Source organism: Phoxinus phoxinus, assembly GCF_949152265.1.
Source record: "Phoxinus phoxinus genome assembly, chromosome: 15".
In the NCBI taxonomy this organism is placed as follows: Eukaryota; Metazoa; Chordata; class Actinopteri; order Cypriniformes; family Leuciscidae; genus Phoxinus; species Phoxinus phoxinus.
The window spans coordinates 7,807,343-7,829,585 of NC_136890.1; the positions used below are offsets into that span (position 1 = coordinate 7,807,343).

Genomic DNA, 22,243 nt, shown 5'->3' on the forward strand with positions numbered 1-22,243 from the left:
TAAACACATTTCTTCCCAGAATGACTTGAAGGGATAAGACTGAAGCAGACAGGTAGGTTAATATTGCTGGTGAGGAACACAAGGCTCACCTAAGCCAGATGGTTACTGATGAGGGTTTTCTTTTCCTTTTCACACTTGTTTGTTTTGGACAATGTGTGGTCAGATCTTGCACTCAGAATAGAGTAATGGGCGAAGGCGGCATGGTATAGCTGGCATGGTATAGCTGCTGCATGTGTTGGCAAACAACATTGATTGTTTAACCAGATAACCATATGGCCCATCTGTTGAAGGTGAGCTTCCAAAATACTAAATCCTTCAAGAGCCTGAAGTCCCACAAAACCATCCTGAGTCTAGACCTTCCACAGAGCTCATATTGCCAGCATGTAGAACCTATGAGAGTGGCATTATGACCCCTTCACATCTGCTCATCTTGATAGCAACATGCCAGTTCAAATTTTCAGAGGCACTAAAGCTCCTCTAGCCTCTCAGCTTGGTCAGCCTCACAGATTCAGAACAGGGCATTTCATTTTTGTCAGGAGAATTTGCTTCCACAATATGTCCCCATAAAACAGGGGTGCTCAATCCTGTACCTGGAGATCTACATTCCTGCTAAGTTTACCTCCAACTATGAACAAACACAACCAAACCAGCTAATTTAGATCTTCAGGAGCACTTGATAATTACAGAGAGGTGTGTTGGAGTAGGGTTGGAACTGAACTCAAGTAGATCTCCAGTACCTGAGAATCTTATTATAGGAAAGAGGTGTCCATCCAGTCCTGTTTCTAGAAGGCCAATCTCCACTATCCACTATAGTTTAGCTCTAGCCCTAATTAAACACACCTGAGCCAGCTAATCAAGTCTTTAGGATCACTAGAAACATCCAGGCGGGTGTGTTGAAGCTAAACTCTGCAGGAAAGTGGCCCTCCAGAATTGGACACCTCTGTTATAGGGGAAAGACAGCATAGTCTCATTGGAAAAACGTACCTGTGACAACATTTCTGCAAAACACAAAATACGTACCAATGCATACAATACCTATCACTGCGGCTTCCAACAGAAATGAACACTAGAGTAGTGTTAATTTCGTCAGATGAGACGAGACTAAATATGTTCGTCAACAACCTTTTTTTCCATGACTAAGACGAGACGATGACGAGACTGCACCAATGTCCAAAAACGCTGACTAAGACTAAATAAACATGCATTATTGTTGACGAAAAAAGACGAGGCTAAAATGTTTTGCATAAAATAAAAACTAAGATAAAACCTCTCTTCATTTTCGTCTACAATCGTCTCTACTTTTTCATCATGAGTAGAATATTCAGCTGTTACGCCTTCAAATTCCGAATGAGTTCGCGCTGTTGCTCAGCAGGGTCAAAAAAATGGTTCACCAGTTCTTTTACGTCCTCGCATAATGACATAAATTATATCATCCCGGTGGATAAAAATGCATTCAAATAAAGGCATTTGTAATCATAACTTAAGTTAAATAATAGTAGCCTAATCATCATCATAATCATCTTGGATAAGTTTACATTTACGTTTTGAACAAACTGGTCTTCGTCAATTAGATTTTATTGTTATTAAATAAACTTACATTTTGCCGAATTCGGCCCCTCATTTAAGTCCTCGGTTCACCCGTGCTCATGTATCAGCACAGTATGCAGTTGGCCGAAAGAAAGTTTGGTTCAGAGACGGTGCTATCACGCATACGCAGTATCTCCAGCTCATCGGTTCTCTGTATCGTATGTATCCGACTCCGAAAGAAACAGTTCTCGGTTCTGTACTGGTGATCAGAGAACTGCTGCAACAACCAGTTCTTGTCTTGTCTGTTGCAGTAGGTCTGTATGTGATGAGCTTAGAACTGCTGAAACCTTACAGTACAGTAGGGCTATTCTTTTCAGTTTTTCTGGCTATACTTATTTTATTTCTGCTCTGAACAGAAAAATGAGACACAAGGCAACCAAAAACAGTTTTAAAAAACTTTGTAACTTGTCAATCGGAGTCTGTTGGGCCCCAGCTTTTGAATTGTGTTGGTTCAAAATAAAATACTCTTCATAACAAGTTAATCATATGTGAATGTTTCTCTTAAATCAGAAAACCAGACACGTTTAACAAACTAGTTGCATTCAACAAAAATCATTCAACAATTTTGTCAGGTAATTATGACATTTAACCAATATTTGAGATGTATGAAACACTATTTGACTGAAATGGTTATCAGAAATAATCTCAAATATATATATTTATATATATATATATATATATATATATATATATATATATATATATATATATATATATATATAAATATAGCTGCAAGCAGCGATTACGGGCCCAAGCCGGTGGCACCGCCACCCCGGTGCCTTTAGTTGCACTAAAGGCACCGAGGTGGCGGTGCCACCGGCTTGGGCCCTCCATCGCTGCTTGCAGCTATATTTATATATATATATATATATATATATATATATATATATATATATATATATATATATATATAAAAACCGCCACCCCGGTGCCTTTAGGGTTCCTGTGCACGACGGGCAATAACGTAACTCCGCTTTGACTGTCGAGAAGAAGTCTGCTTTAGAGCTTGCATCAGTGTGGGTTCTGCAAAAGTGCGCATCGAGGGCACATATCAACCACAAAGTATGCGTGAGCACCCTTCTGAAACATAAAATGAAAAATAAGACACCCTACAGTCTCATGGACTTAACGGCCACATGAAATCAGCAGCCATTGTAAGTACACAACACCGAAAATTCCTATGAAGTGTGGTATATATATTCATTGAAATTACTGTACTTTAAAACACTTGTTTAAAAGAAAAAACACATGTATACATAGTATAAAACACTAGATGGCACAATATACCTAGTTTTAATAGTCTTTCTGCCCCCCTCCCCACACACACAGAGACAGGGGGGGCTGTCTGTGTGTGTGCCCTCCCTCCCCTCCCCACACAGACACACACAGGGGGGCTGTCTATGTGTGTGTGTGTGCCCTCCCTCCCCTCCCCACACAGACACACACACACACACACACACACACACACACACACACACACACACACACACACACACACACACACACAGAATGGCTGGGGGAACTCTGTCAGAGAGAGGCAGAGAGAGACAAAACCACATTCAAACCAAAATATCTGACTTCCTGTTGGTCGGAGCTAATGACTGTAAATCAGAAAGTTGTCCGGCTCGATGTGCACAATATACATACCAAGTTTTGTGACTGTAGGTAAAAATAACCCCCCCACTTTTGTCAAAAGTAACACACTTCCTGCTGCCAGTTGGTGGCGCTATAACTTTGACTCACATTAGTTACATCCATGTGATCGCTCTCTTACAACAAATACGCTACTGAAGTTTCATCAAGATCAATTAATGTATGAAGACGTTATAACACATCGTGTTTCTCTTTTCTCGCCATAATTTCGTTTCCTCGCCACAGCCAAACTGTTCGAGATATCAAAAATCCGTCAGCAATTTAGTATCCTCAATGTCTTGACGTCATGCTGACCGAGTTTGGTTGCGATTGGATGAATTTTCTAGAAAGAGTGTTTCAAATTCCAGGGGCATGCGTTTTCATACCACCCACAATAGCCGACTTCCTGTTGGGCTGGCATAAAACTTAGAGCACGAAAGTTGTTCGGCCCGATGAGATCTAAATGTGTACCGAGTTTCATATTATTACATGCAAGCGTGTTTGATATACGGACAAGTGTTTGAATCCCATTCCAGGAGGCGCTGTCGAGCCCCCCTGCCACGCCCGGGTACCAGCTTCAGCCCGGCTGCGGGTTCTAACCTGTGTGCAAAATTTTAAGAGTTTTCGAGCACGTTAAGGGCCCCAAAAGTGCCCGAGATTTTGCACACAGCAGAGAAAGGGTTAAACTAAACTAGCCCCCCTCCTCACACACATACACAGATCCCCCCTCCCCTCCCCACCCCACACAGACAGACACACACACACAGAATAGCAGAGAGACAGAGAGAGACACAATTCACATTCAAACCACAATATCTGACTTTCTGTTGGTCGGAGCTAATGACTGTAAATTAGAAAGTTGTTCGGCTGGATAATATCAATATACACGCTGAGTTTTGTAACTGTAGGTAAAACTATAACTAAGTTATAACACACTTTATGCATCCTTTTTTAATCATAAATTCGTTTCCTCGCCACGGCCAAACCGTTCGAGATATCAAAAATCCGTCCGCAATTTAGCATCCTCCATGTCTTGACTTCATGCACACAGAGTTTCGTGGTCATCGGATGAATTCTCTGGGAGAAGTGTTTCAAATGCCAGAACATGCGTTTCCATACAGCCCATAATAGCCGACTTCCTGTTGGACTGGCGTAAAACTTAGAGCACGAAAGTTGTTCGGCCCGATGAGATCTATATGTGTACCGAGTTTCATATTATTACATGCAAGCGTGTTTGATATATGGACATGTTTTTGAATCCCATTCCAGGGGGCGCTGCCGAGCCCCCCTGCCACGCCCGGGTCCCAGCTTCAGCGCGGCCCTAATGGCCGCAGGTTCTGACATTTGTGCAAAATTTCAAGAGTTTTTGAGCACGTTAAGGCCCCCAAAAGTGCCCAAAAGGTAGTAAAATAATAATAACTAGAGGCACCAAGGTGGCGGTGCCACCGGCTTGGGCCCTCCATCGCTGCTTGCAGCTATATTTATTTATATATATATATATATATATATATATATATATATATATATATATATATATATATATATATATATAAAACCGCCACCCCGGTGCGTTTAGGGTTCCTGTGCACGACGGGCAATAACGTAACTCCGCTTTGACTGTCGAGAAGAAGTCTGCTTTAGAGCTTGCATCAGTGTGGGTTCTGCAAAAGTGCGCATCGAGGGCACATATCAACCACAAAGTATGAGTGAACACCCTTCTGAAACCTAAAATAAAAAAGAACTTTTCAAACTGTTCCAGATATCAAAAATCCGTCAGCAATTTAGTATCCTCAATGTCTTGACGTCATGCTGACCGAGTTTGGTTGCGATTGAATGAATTTTCTAGAAAGAGTGTTTCAAATGCCAGAACATGCGTTTTCATACCACCCACAATAGCCGACTTCCTGTTGGGCTGGCGTAAAACTTAGAGCACGAAAGTTGTTCGGCCCGATGAGATCTAAATGTGTACCGAGTTTCATATTATTACATGCAAGCGTGTTTGATATACGGACAAGTGTTTGAATCCCATTCCAGGGGGCGCTGTCGAGCCCCCCTGCCACGCCCGGGTACCAGCTTCAGCGGGTTCTGACCTGTGTGCAAAATTTCAAGAGTTTTCGAGCACGTTAAGGGCCCCAAAAGTGCCCGAGATTTTGCACACAGCAGAGAAAGGGTTAAACTAAACTAGCCCCCCTCCTCACACACACACATACACACACACATACACAGATCCCCCCCTCCCCTCCCCACCCAGTTTTCGAGCACGTTAAGGGCCCCAAAAGTGCCCGAGATTTTGCACACAGCAGAGAAAGGGTTAAACTAAACTACCGGTAGCCCCCCTCCTCACACACACACACACACATACACAGATCCCCCCCTCCCCTCCCCACCCAGTTTTCGAGCACGTTAAGGGCCCCAAAAGTGCCCGAGATTTTGCACACAGCAGAGAAAGGGTTAAACTAAACTAGCCCCCCTCCTCACACACACACACACATACACAGATCCCCCCCTCCCCTCCCCACCCCACACAGACAGACACACAGAATGGCAGAGAGACAGAGAGAGACACAATTCACATTCAAACCACAATATCTGACTTTCTGTTGGTCGGAGCTAATGACTGTAAATTAGAAAGTTGTTCGGCTTGATAAGATCAAAATACACGCTGAGTTTTGTAACTGTAGGTAAAACTATAACTAAGTTATAACACACTTTATGCATCCTTTTTTAATCATAAATTCGTTTCCTCGCCACGGCCAAACCGTTCGAGATATCAAAAATCCCCTCGCAATTTAGCATCCTCCATGTCTTGACTTCATGCACACCGAGTTTCGTGGTCATCGGATGAATTCTCTGGGAGAAGTGTTTCAAATGCCAGAACATGCGTTTCCATACAGCCCATAATAGCCGACTTCCTGTTGGACTGGCGTAAAACTTAGAGCACGAAAGTTGTTCGGCCCGATGAGATCTATATGTGTACCGAGTTTCATATTATTACATGCAAGCGTGTTTGATATATGGACATGTTTTTGAATCCCATTCCAGGGGGCGCTGCCGAGCCCCCCTGCCACGCCCGGGTCCCAGCTTCAGTGCGCCTCTAATGGCCGCGGGTTCTGACATTTGTGCAAAGTTTCAAGAGTTTTTGAGCACGTTAAGGCCCCCAAAAGTGCCCAAAAGGTAGTAAAATAATAATAATAATAAAGAAGAAGAATAATAAATAATAATCCTAAGAAAAACAATAGGGCCTTCGCCTTTTCAAGGCTTGGGCCCTAATAAAGAATAATAAATAATAAATATAGCTGCAAGCAGCGATTACGGGCCCAAGCCGGTGGCACCGCCACCCCGGTGCCTTTAGTTACACTAAAGGCACCGGGCTGGCGCTGCCACCGGCTTGGGCCCTCCATCGCTGCTTGCAGCTATATTTATATATATATATATATATATATATATATATATATATATATATATATATATATATATATATATATATATATATATAAGCCGCCACCCCGTTGCCTTTCGGGTTCCTGTGCACGACAGGAAATAACATAACCCCGCTTTGACTGTCGAGAAGAAGTCTGCTTTAGAGCTTGTATCAGTGTGAGTCTTTCTGCTCCCCTCCAAACACACACAGAAAAGGGGGGGCTGTCTGTGAGTGTGCCCTCCCTCCCTCCCCCCCCCCCCCCCCCACACACACACACACACACAGAGAGAGAATGGCAGGGGGAACTGTCAGAGAGAGACAAAACCACATTCAAACCAAAATATCTGACTTCCTGTTGGTCGGAGCTAATGACTGTAAATGAGAAAGTTGTCCGGATCGATAAGCACAATATACAGACCGAGTTTTGTGACTGTAGGTAAAAATAACCCCACCACTTTAGTCACAGTTGGTGGCGCTATAACTTTGACTCACATTAGTTACATCCATGTGATGGGCCTCTTACAGCGAGCACAATGCTGAAGTTTCATCAAGATCAATTAATGTATGAAGACGTTATAACACATCGTGTTTCTCTTTTCTCGCCATAAATTTGTTTCCTCGCCACGGCCAAACCGTTCGAGATATCAAAAAGCCGTCCGCAATTTAGCATCCTCAATGTCTTGACTTCATGCTGACCGAGTTTGGTGAAGATCAAATTAAATTTCTTGGAGGAGTATATCAAATTCCAGGGGCGTGCGTTTTCATACAACCCATAATAGCCGACTTCCTGTTGGGCTGGCGTAAAACTTAGAGCACGAAAGTTGTTCGGCCCGATGAGATCTATATGTGTACCGAGTTTCATACTAATTCATGCAATATTCAGTTTGATATATGGACCAAGTTTTCGGACCCCGTTAAAGGGGGCGCTGTTGAGCCCCCCTGCCACGCCCGGGTACCAGCTTCAGCCCGGCCCTGTTGGCCGCAGGTTCTGACCTGTGTGCAAAGTTTCAAGAGTTTTCGAGCACGTTAAGGGCCCCAAAAGTGCCCGAGAAGTCCCACACAGCAGAGAAAGGGTTAAAATAAAGCCCCCCCTCCTCTCTCACACACACAGACACTGAGAGAGACTGGCAAAATTCCCATCAAATCACATTCAAACCAAAATATCTGACTTCCTGTTGGTCGGAGCTAATGACTGTAAATTAGAAAGTTGTCCGGCTCGGGGAGATAAATATAAATACCGATTTTTGTTACTGTAGGTAAAACTAATACCCCATTTTTGACTAAAGGTGGCGAAAGTGACATTTTGAAAGTGACACACTTCCTGCTGCCAGTTGGTGGCGCTATAACTTTGACTCACAATAGTTACATCCATGTGATCGGCCTCTTACAACAAACACACTGCTGAAGTTTCATCAAGATCAATTAATGTATGAGGATGTTATAACACACTTCCTGTTTCCAATATTCGCCATAAATTTGTTTCCTCGCCACGGCCAAACCGTTCGAGATATCAAAAATCCCCTCGCAATTTAGCATCCTCCATGTCTTGACTTCATGCACACCGAGTTTCGTGGTCATCGGATGAATTCTCTGGGAGAAGTGTTTCAAATGCCAGAACATGCGTTTCCATACAGCCCATAATAGCTGACTTCCTGTTGGACTGGCGTAAAACTTAGAGCACGAAAGTTGTTCGGCCCGATGAGATCTATATGTGTACCGAGTTTCATATTATTACATGCAAGCGTGTTTGATATATGGACATGTTTTTGAATCCCATTCCAGGGGGCGCTGCCGAGCCCCCCTGCCACGCCCGAGTCCCAGCTTCAGTGCGGCCCTAATGGCCGCGGGTTCTGACATTTGTGCAAAGTTTCAAGAGTTTTTGAGCACGTTAAGGCCCCCAAAAGTGCCCAAAAGGTAGTAAAATAATAATAATAATAATAATAAAGAAGAAGAAGAAGAATAATAATCCTTAGAAAAACAATAGGGCCTTCGCCTTTTCAAGGCTTGGGCCCTAATAATAAATAATAATCCGAAGGAAAACAATAGGGCCTTCGCCTTTTCAAGGCTTGGGCCCTAATAATAAAGAAGAAGAAGAAGAAGAAGAATAAATAATAATCCTAAGAAAAACAATAGGGCCTTCGCCTTTTCAAGGCTTGGGCCCTAAAAATAATTTATTTAAAAAAAAGACTCAAATGTTTTAACTAAAGCTTGATATATTGAATTTTCTTTTGACTAAAACTAGACTAAAATGACGAGACTTTTAGTCGACTAAAACTTGACTAAGATACCTTGAGTTGTCCTCTGACTAAAACTAGACTAAAATGGCAAGACTTTTAGTCTACTAAAACTTGACTAACAAAAAAAGATATTTGAATGATTAAATATGACTAAAACTAGCAAGGACATTTGGCACAAGACTAATGGTGCGTTCACACCGGACGCGAATAGCGCGTCAAGCGCGAGTGATTTCAATGTTAAGTCAATGCAAAGACGCGTTACACGCGTTTTACGCGCGTAACGCGTCTTTGCATTGACTTAACATTGAAATCACTCGCGCCTGACGCGCTATTCGCGTCCGGTGTGAACGCACCATAAGACTAAATTAAAAATAGGTGACAAAATGAACACTACACTAGAGGCAGTAAAACAGCTAGCAAAAAAACTGTTTAAATTGGAAACGTGCCAATTAAAGAGTCATGCCAGAATATGTGGTAGAAATACAATTTTGTATGATTGCTTGCCAGGAAATAAAAGAAATTTCTGATAATTTTCTGCCAGCACAACAATGTACATTGGTAAAGCATCAGTTGCATATGTGCACCTTTTTTCATTTTGTTTTCATTTCATTCACTTTTAATCCTTTTCATACGAAATTCTAAGGACAGATTAATGATTAATAAAGACTTATTTTTCACGCGGCTCCTTGCAAAATATTATATTATGTTATAATATAATAAGATCTCAATTATTTATTTATTTTTACCATAGTGCATGATTTGTAAACGAATACACTTTGGAGTTTGCATCACATACCGGCTCCATATGTTTGGCTTTTCTGACATTCAAAGCTTGCTCAGTACCTCAGCTGGTACAGAGTCCCGTGAAACAGGAGTTATGACAAAAGAGATGAAAGAGTTCTAGAAACGAGCAAAAATGGCATGGTAACTTCAGCAGTTTAGGGTTTTGTGTAGGTGTACATTATTTATATATTTCAGTGCCATTCACCGGACATTTCAATTCAGAACTGGTGATACGTAGGCTACCAACACCAACGTAATAAAACGTTGCCAGATTCACGTTCATCTGTTTCGGATAAAACTGAACATGCTTTTTTTTTTTCACTCACTGGAAATTTCACTTTGAAACTTTGTTCACGGCACAACGTAATATCATTTTGTAGAAATGTTGCCACAGGGACGTTTTTCCAATGAGTCTGGACTGGGGGAAAATCTCCTAGAGCATCCTAGAGTTGAATGTCTTGCTCAAGGGCGCAGTGGAGATGGCTCATGTCACCGTTCTTGTGAGATCAAACAAGGAACCTCATGGCTTGCAGCCCTGGACCTTACATGTTGATGTTCAACATCAAATATCTATATACATGTCAGCAAGAAACTTCTCATATTGTTCAGAGACAGAAAAAAAATCTTTAGTTAGGCAAATCTAACAAAGAAACTGCAAAAACCTAGATCTTAATTTCATTCATTATTTCATTATTTAATTGTAGAGCACATTTAAAAACAACCCATGGTTGACCAAAGTGCTGAACAAGACAGAATAATCGAAACAGGGATAATACAGTATAATAAAATTGCAAAAACAGATTTGCACCTGGAATCTAAATATGTACCTGGAATTAATTTGGTTTTTCTTTTTCATAAGAGGTACATTGAAAAAAAGTACTTTTTGGGTGAAACAAATACCCAAAATAATTTGTTACAGCCAAATGTATTTGTTTTTTTCTATAATTATATTTACGGATTGGTTTAAACCTTACATTTTGATTAAATATTATTCAAAAACTTTTTTTCCATAAAGACAAAAACATTCTTGCTGGGTAAAATAATTATTTATTGTCATACTTAATCAATGTATTTTCCTTAGAATATTTTTCTTTAATTAGTACAATAGTGGTATTTGGCAAATTGAACAGAACAGGTTTACATTGGAAACCATGATTTTCAATCTAAAACATATAACATTAAACATTTTGTTTGCTATTACCGGTAGTAACTTTGCACCTACATGTTAACTAACTCTCATTAAAGTATTAGTAGATTTTCTGCTTAATATCTGCTAACACTTTATTGTGATGCTCCCCCAACAGACATTCTACTGACTATAAGTAACTTTGCAACAACATGTCAACCCTACCAGTTAGTACTAATACTAACTAATAGTCTACTAATACTAATACATATTCTGTTCACTATAAGTAACGTTTCACCTACTAACTCTCATTAGAGTGCTAGTAGACATGTAGGTGAAACGTTACTTAGAGTGAACAGAATATGTTAAAGGGACCATCAAAATAAAGTGAAACCTAAAAAGGCACTTTAAAGGGGCTATATGTAATGATGAATGTTCATGTAATGATCATTTGTTTATTGCCAATGTGTAAACAGCTTCTAACGAAACTTGACAAAATAAGACCTTCCTCGACTTCCTAGGTTGTCTATAAAAGCCTGCAGACTAATTTTATCTGCAGGATTCGGAATGTTTTTGCTGGGAAATCAAAAGGATGTGACAGTTACGTGCGCTCCCAAGAGCCTTTCTTCTGTTCAGTGACACATAAAATGAACAAATGCTTATACAATGTTCAGGATAATGCCAAAAGAGCCGTTCAGGGGTGCGTTTCCCGAAAGCATCGTTAGCCAAGAATAAATCTGTAAGACCTTACCTTCATGCTGTGGAAATACAAATTGGAAGACAGAACACAATGAGCGCAGCGCTGAATAGGGGCGGGGCTAATAATAAAATGCAACTTTTTGTACATTTCATTAGTTTAATGAAATTGCTTGAACCAATAAAGCATGTGAAGGTGGTTTGGTAGAAGCGTGTTTAAGTATAACCCATTCTTCTCTTTGAAAACAGATTGAGTGCTTTTGTTGACCCCATCCTGCCCTTTATATTGACCGCACTAGCCTGCAGTGTGCTTGTGGGTGCAGAGGTTTCTCAGGTGCAAGCTGGGGTGGAATTTTTATACATAGCAGGGAATTCAAGCAGCCAGAGCACTGACACTGTGCCTTTCACCAGGCATTTGCTACTGTATCACAGCGTGACCTCTGACTTTCCTTTAACCCACAACCTGATAGAGTCTTTTGTACACGCAGAACCATTTAGACATTATACAACAAATTATTTTCAACCATCTTGTTTATTCCTAAAACTCCATTTTTTTATGTAGGATTTTCATTTTTTCCATCCGTGTTTGTTAGTCACAGTGTACCCTGACACACATAACACATTTAAATAATTTTGGATGCTTTCAAGCTTTTTTAAAGTGAAAGATAACCTGTGCAACCGTATAATTTCCTTCCTACAGTGAGGCAAAGAAGGACAGCTATCAGACAAGCCTGCTATAGGTCATTGCCTTAAATATGTCCAGTGCTTTATTAAAAAAAAAAAAAAAAGATCCTTTAAATATTACTTAATTAGACATTAGGTGACGTAGCACACTTTCATCCCGGTACTGTTGTTCCAAACACTGAGCCAGGAAAAACAAAAACCCTTGTCTCACTAAGACATGCGTTACCTGAGCTACCTACGCTACCTGGCTCCAAATAAACACTTGTGAAGTAAAGTTGTGTTAGACTGAGGTGGTAGCCATAGCAACAGTACTCAGCTTGAGCGCTTTCCATTAGCATCAGTATGGGACATACAGTAGGTACCGTCATTATTTATTACTTTATTACAGATGTATGCATCACATTTATATTACAAAAACTTTGCTTTTAAATGGACATTGAGTAGGTATTATAGATTCCTTTAAAAATTAAGTGAAAATATGCACATATGCAAAATATGCTCATAAAACAATAACATGCTACAGCTCATTAACCTGAAACAAGCTTTATCCCATTTAGCAGTTAACTTTATGCAGTATAAAAGGTTATGGAATCATTTCTTGAGTCTTATTTGTTGTCTAACAGTTCAGTGGATATTCCAGGTAATATATATGCTAAATATTACCTGGAATATCCATTTATTCATTGCCTGTTTTATCTTCTGTTAACTTTAGTTGAATATCATAAATCTAAACTCTAATAATTAGGGTTAAAGATTGACTTATATAGTATGAGCAATTGTAACTGTGATACTTGCTTTAGCAAGAACCACTAAAAACCTGAATGATCTTCCTGTTTATGGGAAAACACAATTACATGAAATCATTACTTTGATGTTCAGCTGTTAGAAACAATCATGTAGATGCTTTTATGATTATAGGAAGAGCTGATAAATGGAATAACTCTCTCTCTCTCTCTCTCTTCCTCTGTCTCTGCACTGTCTCCGTGGTTCTGTGCGCAATAAGCTACCTAAATCCCCCATGCCTGGATTACAGTTCTGAGGGGATTTAAGTGTCAGCTTGACAGGTGTTGCACAGTCAATAAGTTAGCATCTTTACTAGTACGGCATCTCACAGCATGCCATCAGAAAGACAGCTCCACCCTAGACTGCCGATGCTAAAACTGTTCTGATGTCTGCAAGACTATCCATCAAATCCTGTGGGTTTGGACGTTTAGTTTGTGTTCTTGCCGTCAGATTTTGTCGGGAAACGTTATTGGATGGAGGCTTGCCTAGAGCTTTGTTTGAAAGAGTGATTGTAGGGATATAAAGGCAGGAAGTCAGAAGAAGCAAAGCGCAAGAAAGAAATCAAGGACACGCTAGTAAGTCTAGAGCGATGTGCGCCGCTGTCATGCCTGCCAGTTCGGTCACTTCTGCCGGGATGCCCCCGACATTAGCGCTTGAAATGAAGCCAGTGCCTGCCGCTAAGCGGGCAACACCTCTAGCCCGAGTATCAACCCAAGTGGCAGCAATGGCTCTCCACAAGCTGACCCTGTCACGACTCATGGCGGGATTCTTTTGGACTGGGGATAAAACTGTGTATGGATCCAATTGGAAGCTAGGCTTATTCGGTAAGAGATCACTTAAATAAATTGATTATTTCTGCCAGCTTTGTATTTCTTCAAATGATTTATTGAATCGTTTCAGTTTAATGAATCTTGACCACTTGTCTATTCATGACCTATTTCCTGTATTTGGCCCAAGTGTTCAAGTGGGCGTGAAGACTGCAAGTGTGTTTAGAACTTTTCATTACACACTTACAACATAGTGTTGTAAAACTGTAAGTAACGTTTTTACAGAGCTTTATTTACACATTTTGATTTTCAAAGCACTTTGAAATAAACATCTAAATGTCTGTTCAGTAGTCCCAGACAACAGATTTGTGATAATTAAGTGATAAAAAGCTTAATAAATGTATTAATTAAGTGATAAAAAGCAGTTGCAATTATGTTACAAAATACATTGTTCAGCATGGTGGTTTAGTGGAAGTGTGTTCATACTTATAAATACAAATACATACTCATATCTGCACTCTAAAAAATGCTGGGTTGTTTCAACCCAATTTGGGTCAAATATGAACAAACCCAGCCGTTGGGTTACATTTTTAAATTTCATTTTTAACCCAACGTTTGGGTTTGTCCATATTTGACCCAAAATTGGGTTGAAACAACCCAGCATTTTTTAGAGTGTGCACTAATAAAATGTGCAACATGTTTTACTACCAAATTATATGTAATATCTAATTACGTTATTTAACTGGAAATTTTCCTCAGAATCTTACAATTTTGGAGCAAATTAACCTGAATAATGGGATACACTTAGCCTCAAATATTGATTTAAAAGGATTTTGTATCCATTAAGAGCTTTGAACTTTGAACCTTTCCATGCACACACACACACTCTCAAGTGGCCTAAACCACAAGTGTTGGTATTAGGACAGCCCCTTACTAATGCAGCTGTGGGTGTACAATACACAGAAAAGCTTGGTAAACTGATCTAGCATCAAAACAGAAGCATCATCTCCATTCATTCAAATATTTTAATTTCTTTAAAAAAAAAAATTCATCTAAAATGCTGTCTGAAATCCTCCATTCAAGTCTAAATTTGATTAGTTGAACATTCCACCTTAAAAACTGCCTTTTTCATTCAATTAAAATTTCAGTTGACTTTTCTTTATTAAGAAATAAGAATATATACTATATGTTAGGCTGGAATTTGAACCTGTATTCCCTTGTAAAATCCAAAGATCTATCACAAAATGTATAGTTTTAATATGTTTAATGGTCATGGTCATATGTTATCCTGTTAACTGTCAGTATACTTGTTGTGGGACACGTGGCACACTTTTTTATCACAAATTTTAGCATCATTCGAAAGCTTAAACAATCGAGAGAGAACAAAGGTTTTTAATTGGACATTGCATTACAATGGACATGGTACTTTATAACCTTTTAGCTGGCTTAATTTTTGTGATATCAACTTTAGAAATATAGCTTTGATTTTCGAGCAGTTTTCTAGTCTAACTTATTTTGTAAAATATATATTTTGTATAAAATGGAAAATGTTCAGTAAATTTGCTTTACAATATGTGACAGTATACAGGTTACCCTGCCTAGGGCATCCAGTAAACCAGCATTTCCACCAGCATTGGAGCCCCCTAAAATAAATATAAATAAATACATAAAATAAAAAACTGAGCATTGTTTTACAAAAATATTTTATAATTTGTGTTACTTTTAAATAAATAAAACATCACTATACTGAACATTCCAAACCTAGTATAAATCAATTGTGAGGCTTGTAAAAAATTAGATACTTACAAAAAATAGCAATTGGATTTCATTGCTGTCTTAAAATATTAGTTATTTACTTGCTCTCCCAAATTATTTCCCGGTTGTTTACAACATACTAGTGTGACTTTTGGCTTCATCAACGCATTGAGACATCAACAAGGCTGATGTCTTTTGTGTGGCATGATGGAAAGGCACCTGTTTGCACATGGAGTGACATATGGGCAATCCCTTTAAGCTTTAATTCCCTGATGGATGGTGCTTGAGAGGTTTACCTTACTTTTCTCTGGCACACATCCTGCAGACGAGCCACTTTGACCTGCTATGTGGCAGCATAAGAGGCTCAACTCTGATAAATGGGCTTACAATGGCACCAATCGGTGCATCGTCTTGTGACATTTTGTTGCCAACAATTTTCTTGAGCCAACTAGAGTATGTGAGTATTCAAGCTGGTCAATGAGCAACATGGCTAGTCTGTTTTCTTAAATTTCCATTCAGGTTCCTCAAACGTTTCAACCGTGAACCTGGTTTCCATAGCAACCATTTCAGACCCACTAGAGGAGTGTTTTTGATGAGGCACCACATGGGAAACGCTTGCGTTAGACTGCTTTTGCACAACATGGGATACATTCACTAGAGCACTCTTCTTTTTTTTGGTGTCTACTGTTCCAACAATCAAAAAGCAGTTTGGCTTAACCCCTATTGATTCTGAACTTCCTGCTGTGTGTTCAGCAATAGAGATCGGATCAATTTAAAAGACCACAGCTCTTGCGAGCATTTTAAGGAAAAAGCGGCTGGCTGAATTTATGGTGCATTGAGAGCTGGCATTATCTCATAGAACTTTTGTTAAACCAGGCTGCATTCTATTTAAAGGTTTATCTGGCAAATCTGCCACAAAGGTTGCCGGATCCATTCCACATTTTATTAAAATAAATGTTCTTCAACTATTTTGTGTATAACCGCTTTCTATCAAGAATCATTTTCCGTTGTCCTTGAGTTTAGCTCTTTGGTGAAAATAAAAAGCTCTAAATGTTACTTTACATTTCTTCAAATCAGCATTTTTTTTTAATTTTTTTTTTGGGTGGTTTAAACTCTATTTTGACTGTATTTAATGCACATTTCTGTTCTTATTGTAAATGATTCATCAGTGCTCATTATTACAAAGAAAGCAAATGTTTGTCTTTAATTTGTTAAACTCCTGAAAAAAAGAGGCTGAAAAACAGTGCCAAAATTATATTTAGCCTTATATTAAACCTTATCATTTGAGGCTTCCATTTTGTGATGTTGCCTTTCAAAAATGTGCCTATAGTAATAATTCAGTGCAGTTTAACATTAAAGCAGATGACTTGCATTCTGGTCCAATATCCAGCCATCTAATGTTTTGTTATTATTATTGTTGTTTCGTTCATCGGTTTATAAATTGATTTTTCTATTACTATTTTTTCACTGTATTTCTTCATGAAAACAGTAGAAAACATTCTGAAAACATTCTGGTCCATTCTGGTATGGAATGGGCAACTTTTTATAATCCAGTATTTCCCAACATATTAATATCATTAATGTCTTTTTTCACTCAGAGACTTGTCACATTACAAATGTAAAATCCATCCATCCATGTTCCAAACCGCTTGTTTTATGTAAAGGATGCAAGGATGCTAGATCCTGGATTGATGGCCAGTCCATCGCAGGAATGCAATTTCATGTTAACCATAAAGACATAGCCACTTGAAAATTAATTTTCTCTCATCATGTACATCACCCTCATGTTGTTCCAAAGGCGTATGCATTTCCTTCTCCTTTGAAAGATATTTTTGAAGGTGAACTATCCTTTTAAAGCACCTTTAGATGGTTTTCTACAGTTTTAATTGGAACTAAAAATTGTGGATTTTTAGTTGTTAAAATACTAATGATACCGGAACTCAATGAGTAACTGGGATCACCGCTTGGCCTTAGACAAGGTACTCTAGCCATGCAATCAGTGTACAGTCATTCTGAATTACACATAAGCGTATACACCAATCACTCAAACCTGGATTTAGCGATCTGCTCAAATCTTCTTATATTACATCCTGTCTGTCGATGCTCCCTTCATAATTATCAAATAAAGAGCCACCTCAAATGAGCTCTGCCAATATTAATACCGCATTAATACTAAGAGATGGAAACGTAGAGCAATGGCACACTATTGTGAACACTTCACTGATTATTATATAATAGTCTCTCAGCTCATCTGCTGTTTATGTAACAGCGGTCTGTTCTCTGAAGAAACTTCTTTATCAAAGCCAGATATGTGTTTTCTTAAGTGTTACTTCACACTCGTTCTGTTCATAAGTGCATGAATAATGAAAAACAAAAAGCTTGCAGTCATCTCTGTTCCTGAAGGCAATTTGGTGGAGTAAAGTCTGCTGGGATTTTGTTCTTGTTAGTTTTTTCCTTGCAGTGTTATGACACTTTAAGTGCCATGGTTATACTATGTTTCTGGATATGTAGCGCAGTGGTGCAATGTAAATGTCAAAGCATCACTGTCCCATGGTACTGCGACAGTTTTTTTTACAAGGAGAACAGTAAATTGGAAATGTTGTTTATGTTGTAACATTGCTTGGTTAACATCGCTTCATGGTAGCTTTACTCACAGTGTTAAAACATTAGTCCAGACAGGTTTAAACATTTCACAACTGTGTGTCAATTGCGGAATGAGCCATTTGGAGAAAATGTAAGAGTGAGAGAATGTGTCAGTTTTTTCGAATGCATGATTGTTTCCAACTAGCAGTTGCTTTCATAAGTGCAGTATACTGTATGAACAGAGACATTTTCAATCTTGCCGAACAATTGCTGTATTGTGAAGGAAGAGGGAAGTTTGAAAATTAATTTGGATTTTGATCAGGTACATAAAGGTCACAGTATTGATTGCTGGCCGTTTCAGGAGCATGTCAGATATTTTGATGGATTGTTAGTCCTCTGGGTAACGTACACACATACACAGGAAAAATGCTGAAAAAATGCTTGGGTGGGGTTTACCAATAATATCATGAGTAGCAGACAACTTAACCTCTGCCATTTAAAATGATAAAAATATCATTGGTGTATGTTCGCTCTCATACACCACAAATGTTAGAACATTATCATGTTTTATTTACAGTTTTGGGTGGAAAGGGAGTGCAATATCCAGCCATCTAATGTTTTGTTATTATTATTGTTTCGTTCATCTGTTTATGAATAGATTTTCTATTACTATTTTTTCACTGTATTTCTTCATGAAAACAGTAGACAGCCCTGTACAGTAGACATGCCTGAAATCATCCCTGTCTCTTGTGTCTCTGTTAGTGGAGAAATGCATGAGCTCCATGCAGACGGGCACTCAGATGGTGAAACTGCGTGGAGGATCCAAAGGCCTGGTGCGCTTTTTCTACTTGGACGAACACAAGTCCTGCATCCGCTGGCGACCGTCTAGGAAGAACGAGAAAGCCAAAAGTAAGTCTCATTCTTATTGCTGAGGTTATGCCTCAACTCTCAATGTACTGATTGTATTAGCCCTCTCTATTACTGACCACAATGAAAATCTCAGATGTGGCTCTTCAATAGCTCAGAAGACTTGTTGATATGTTTTATGCAGGTATCAATCTTGTCTCAGATGGTGTCTCTGAAGAATAGGGCTACCAAACTAATGTTGCAACACTAAGATAATGGAGATCTCAGTCATATCTCACTTAAGTATCAGCTTTAAATTTGATGAGAACACTGAGTTCGTTCATATTGAGATCTCAGAACTATTGAGCACTGTTGATTGCAGAATTTGCTATCACGTAAATCTTAGCATAGTTTGAGACATTGTTTGAGATGTCCTCTGAAACTCTAGAAGAGACACATGATAGTTTACTCTTTTCTTAAGAGAAGTGGGATAGTTAAGAAAGAAGAGACACTAATCAGACACTACATTGATTTTATTCTTTTTTTTTTCTTAGAAGGATCATTCAACAATGAATACTTCTATCTATTACCGATGTAATTTGATTGCTCTAACTGCCATGCATATGACTAGAATAGATTAGCGTGCCTGTGTCTTGACCTGCCTCTCTTGCCTTACTATTTCCTGGGGATTTCCTCAACTATCCTGAGTTATTGACATTACGCCTCACAAGGGATGGTTACTTCAGTAGCACAGCCGATGATTCATGTCTAAATGACAGCGCTCATTGTTTCTCACGAGGGGGGATAAAGTTCAGAGTCCCGACATTCCACCGCAGGCTGGGGAATTAATCAGCTTCTTAAGTTGACTCAATTATTCATCATCTTAACCGGAAAGATTTCAGTATGCACCAGTTGGTTCATTAAAAAAAAAAAAATTCATGTGAGATTCATTAGATAACTTTGAGTCTTTGAGCCTTTGAATATACTTCAACAATAAGATCATCTGAGTTTTTGCTACCACCTCAATCTGCATTATTTAGTAGCCTAGAGGTCTCCTAGTGGAAATCGCACACAGATGGTACTTTTCATGCTTTTTATACTCGTGTTGTATCTGCTATCGTATAGATAAAAACCTCTTATCTGTATATGTAAAGTTTCACTTTAATTTTAAGTATTTAATCCACAATAAACCAATCCTTTTGAAAACATAGTTACTATCTTTAAGCTATTTAGGGTATATTATTTCCCAGTATTTTGAATACTGGTTACACTATTTTAAGGTGTCATTGTTACACTGTAATTATATATTTATGTACTGAGCAATATTAAGCAACTACATGTACTTGTTACATAGGATTAGGGTTTGGTTTGGTTTAGTTTGGTTTAGGGTTAGTTTATATAACTATAGTAATTACATGTAACATATGTCACAATGACAATGTAAAATAAAGTGTTGCCAATATACTTTTAAGATTTAAAGTACACTGCAAGTTCAATGATGAACAGCAGCATTTTAATTTTTTTTTAATTTTTTTTTACTACTGAAACGTAGTCAACCGTGGATTATACAAGTTGACAGGTATGGTTTTGTCTTGTAGCCAAATATAACGAAAGCTTTTGGCTACTTTTCAAAAAGCTGTTTGACATGTTGCTCCAACTTGCTGTTTCAAGATAAAATATGTCAACACACGAAAGAAAATTAAGTTTGTTCATTCATTCCAACGGGTCTTTCGTGTAGCTTATCTTTTTTTACTGCACTTTCTTGTTGTTTATATTTATTTATTTATTAACTGCATTAACAATTTGTACTGTGTAGTACAGTTTACAGTCTAACACACATTAGTATCATTATACAATAATATTTGAATAAAATATACAGAAAGCCATGACTGACCAATCAGAATCAAGTAATAAACAGATATGTTGTGTTGACATATCAATAAATCTTAATATGTTACATTTCAAACATGCGTGTTTGAAAACAAGCATGTGTTGAATCAGATGTCGCTCCAGTAGTTGCTAGAATTGCTTTGTTTTCGGTTGGAGAAATGTGCTATTATAGCATGCTGTTCAGATGTGGCTACTCTTGGCAGACATGATCTGGTTTAAATGAGCTCAAATTAATGAATTAAGTGTTTCTAGATGTTGTATATTGGCATTGGAGAGTGTTTAATTCGAGGTAGCCATCTGCTCTTCTCATTTACATGATCTGTTCTTGAGGGACTTCATTACACACATTCGTAGCATTAGGATGTTGGTGCACAATGATGATTCTTTGATATTTTTGCAGCTTGAAGGAAAGTAGAATGTTAACGAACACCTCAGGATTATAGCATAAATGTCATCTCTTTCTTTAACTATTCAGTCCCTGTCGTCTTTTTCTCCCCCCAGTCCCAATCGACTCCATTCGGGAGGTGTGTGAGGGGAAGCAGTCTGAGATCTTCCAGCGCTATGCTGACGGTAGTTTTGATCCCAACTGCTGCTTTAGCATCTACTATGGCGAGCACATGGCGTCCCTCGACCTGGTGTCAGGTACAGGAGAAGAAGCTCGCACCTGGATCACTGGCCTTAAGTACCTCATGGCCGGCATCAGCGATGAAGACAGTCTGGCCAAACGACAACGCACTCGTGACCAATATCCTTTCTAAACGAGTTTCAATGACAGAAACTCAATAAAGATGATGCTATCTACCTTACTATCAATCAGATTTTTGGTAGATTGAGAAACATGAACATGTTGGAACTGTCAGCAGAGCAGAGTTAGATTCCCTGTTGAGGAAACTCCAAAACACAAGTTTCTCATAATTTAGTGTTTCAAGCTATGCTTTTATAAAAGGAGTTCACTACCGTCAACCTATCATTAGGAAGACATAGTTGCAGTCAAGCTACTTGAATCTTCCCAAACTTGTCTTCCTTATCTAGGAGACGTATAAAGTACTGTAGTTCAGGATCTTCTACCCTGGGAATCAAATTAATCAGTGAATAGTGACAGAGGGCCCTATTTTAATGATCTGAAACGCAATGATCAAACGCGAAACGCAAGTAACTTTGTGGGGGCGGATCTCGGATCTTGCTCCAGACGCAAATCTAAAATGGGTTGGTCTGAAGTAGCTTCATTATTCATAGGTGTGGTTTGGGCGTAACGTGAAATAAACCAATCAGAGTGTCATCTCACATTCCCTTTAAGAGCAGACGCTCTTGTTCCATGGCGGATTGCTATTATAACGGCGGATTTGCCAGGCGCACGCCAGGAGCGGTTCACAGCCGAGGAGACCGACGTTTTCGTCAGGGCCGTAAAAGACAGAGAAGTGACATTGGGGATGGGAGAAACCCACCCAAATTA

General features: G+C 39.0%; 1 protein-coding gene across 1 annotated transcript in view; it reads left to right on the top strand.

Moving 5' to 3' along the window:
- plch2a (phospholipase C, eta 2a) overlaps positions 1-22,243 on the top strand; it is a 173,097-nt gene that overhangs the window by 112,116 nt on the left and 38,738 nt on the right. Inside the window, exons 5-6 of the mRNA XM_079637356.1 lie at positions 18,817-18,963; positions 21,292-21,535. Of these exons, the coding sequence (XP_079493482.1) occupies positions 18,817-18,963; positions 21,292-21,535 (391 nt within the window). The remainder of the gene's footprint in view (positions 1-18,816; positions 18,964-21,291; positions 21,536-22,243) is intronic.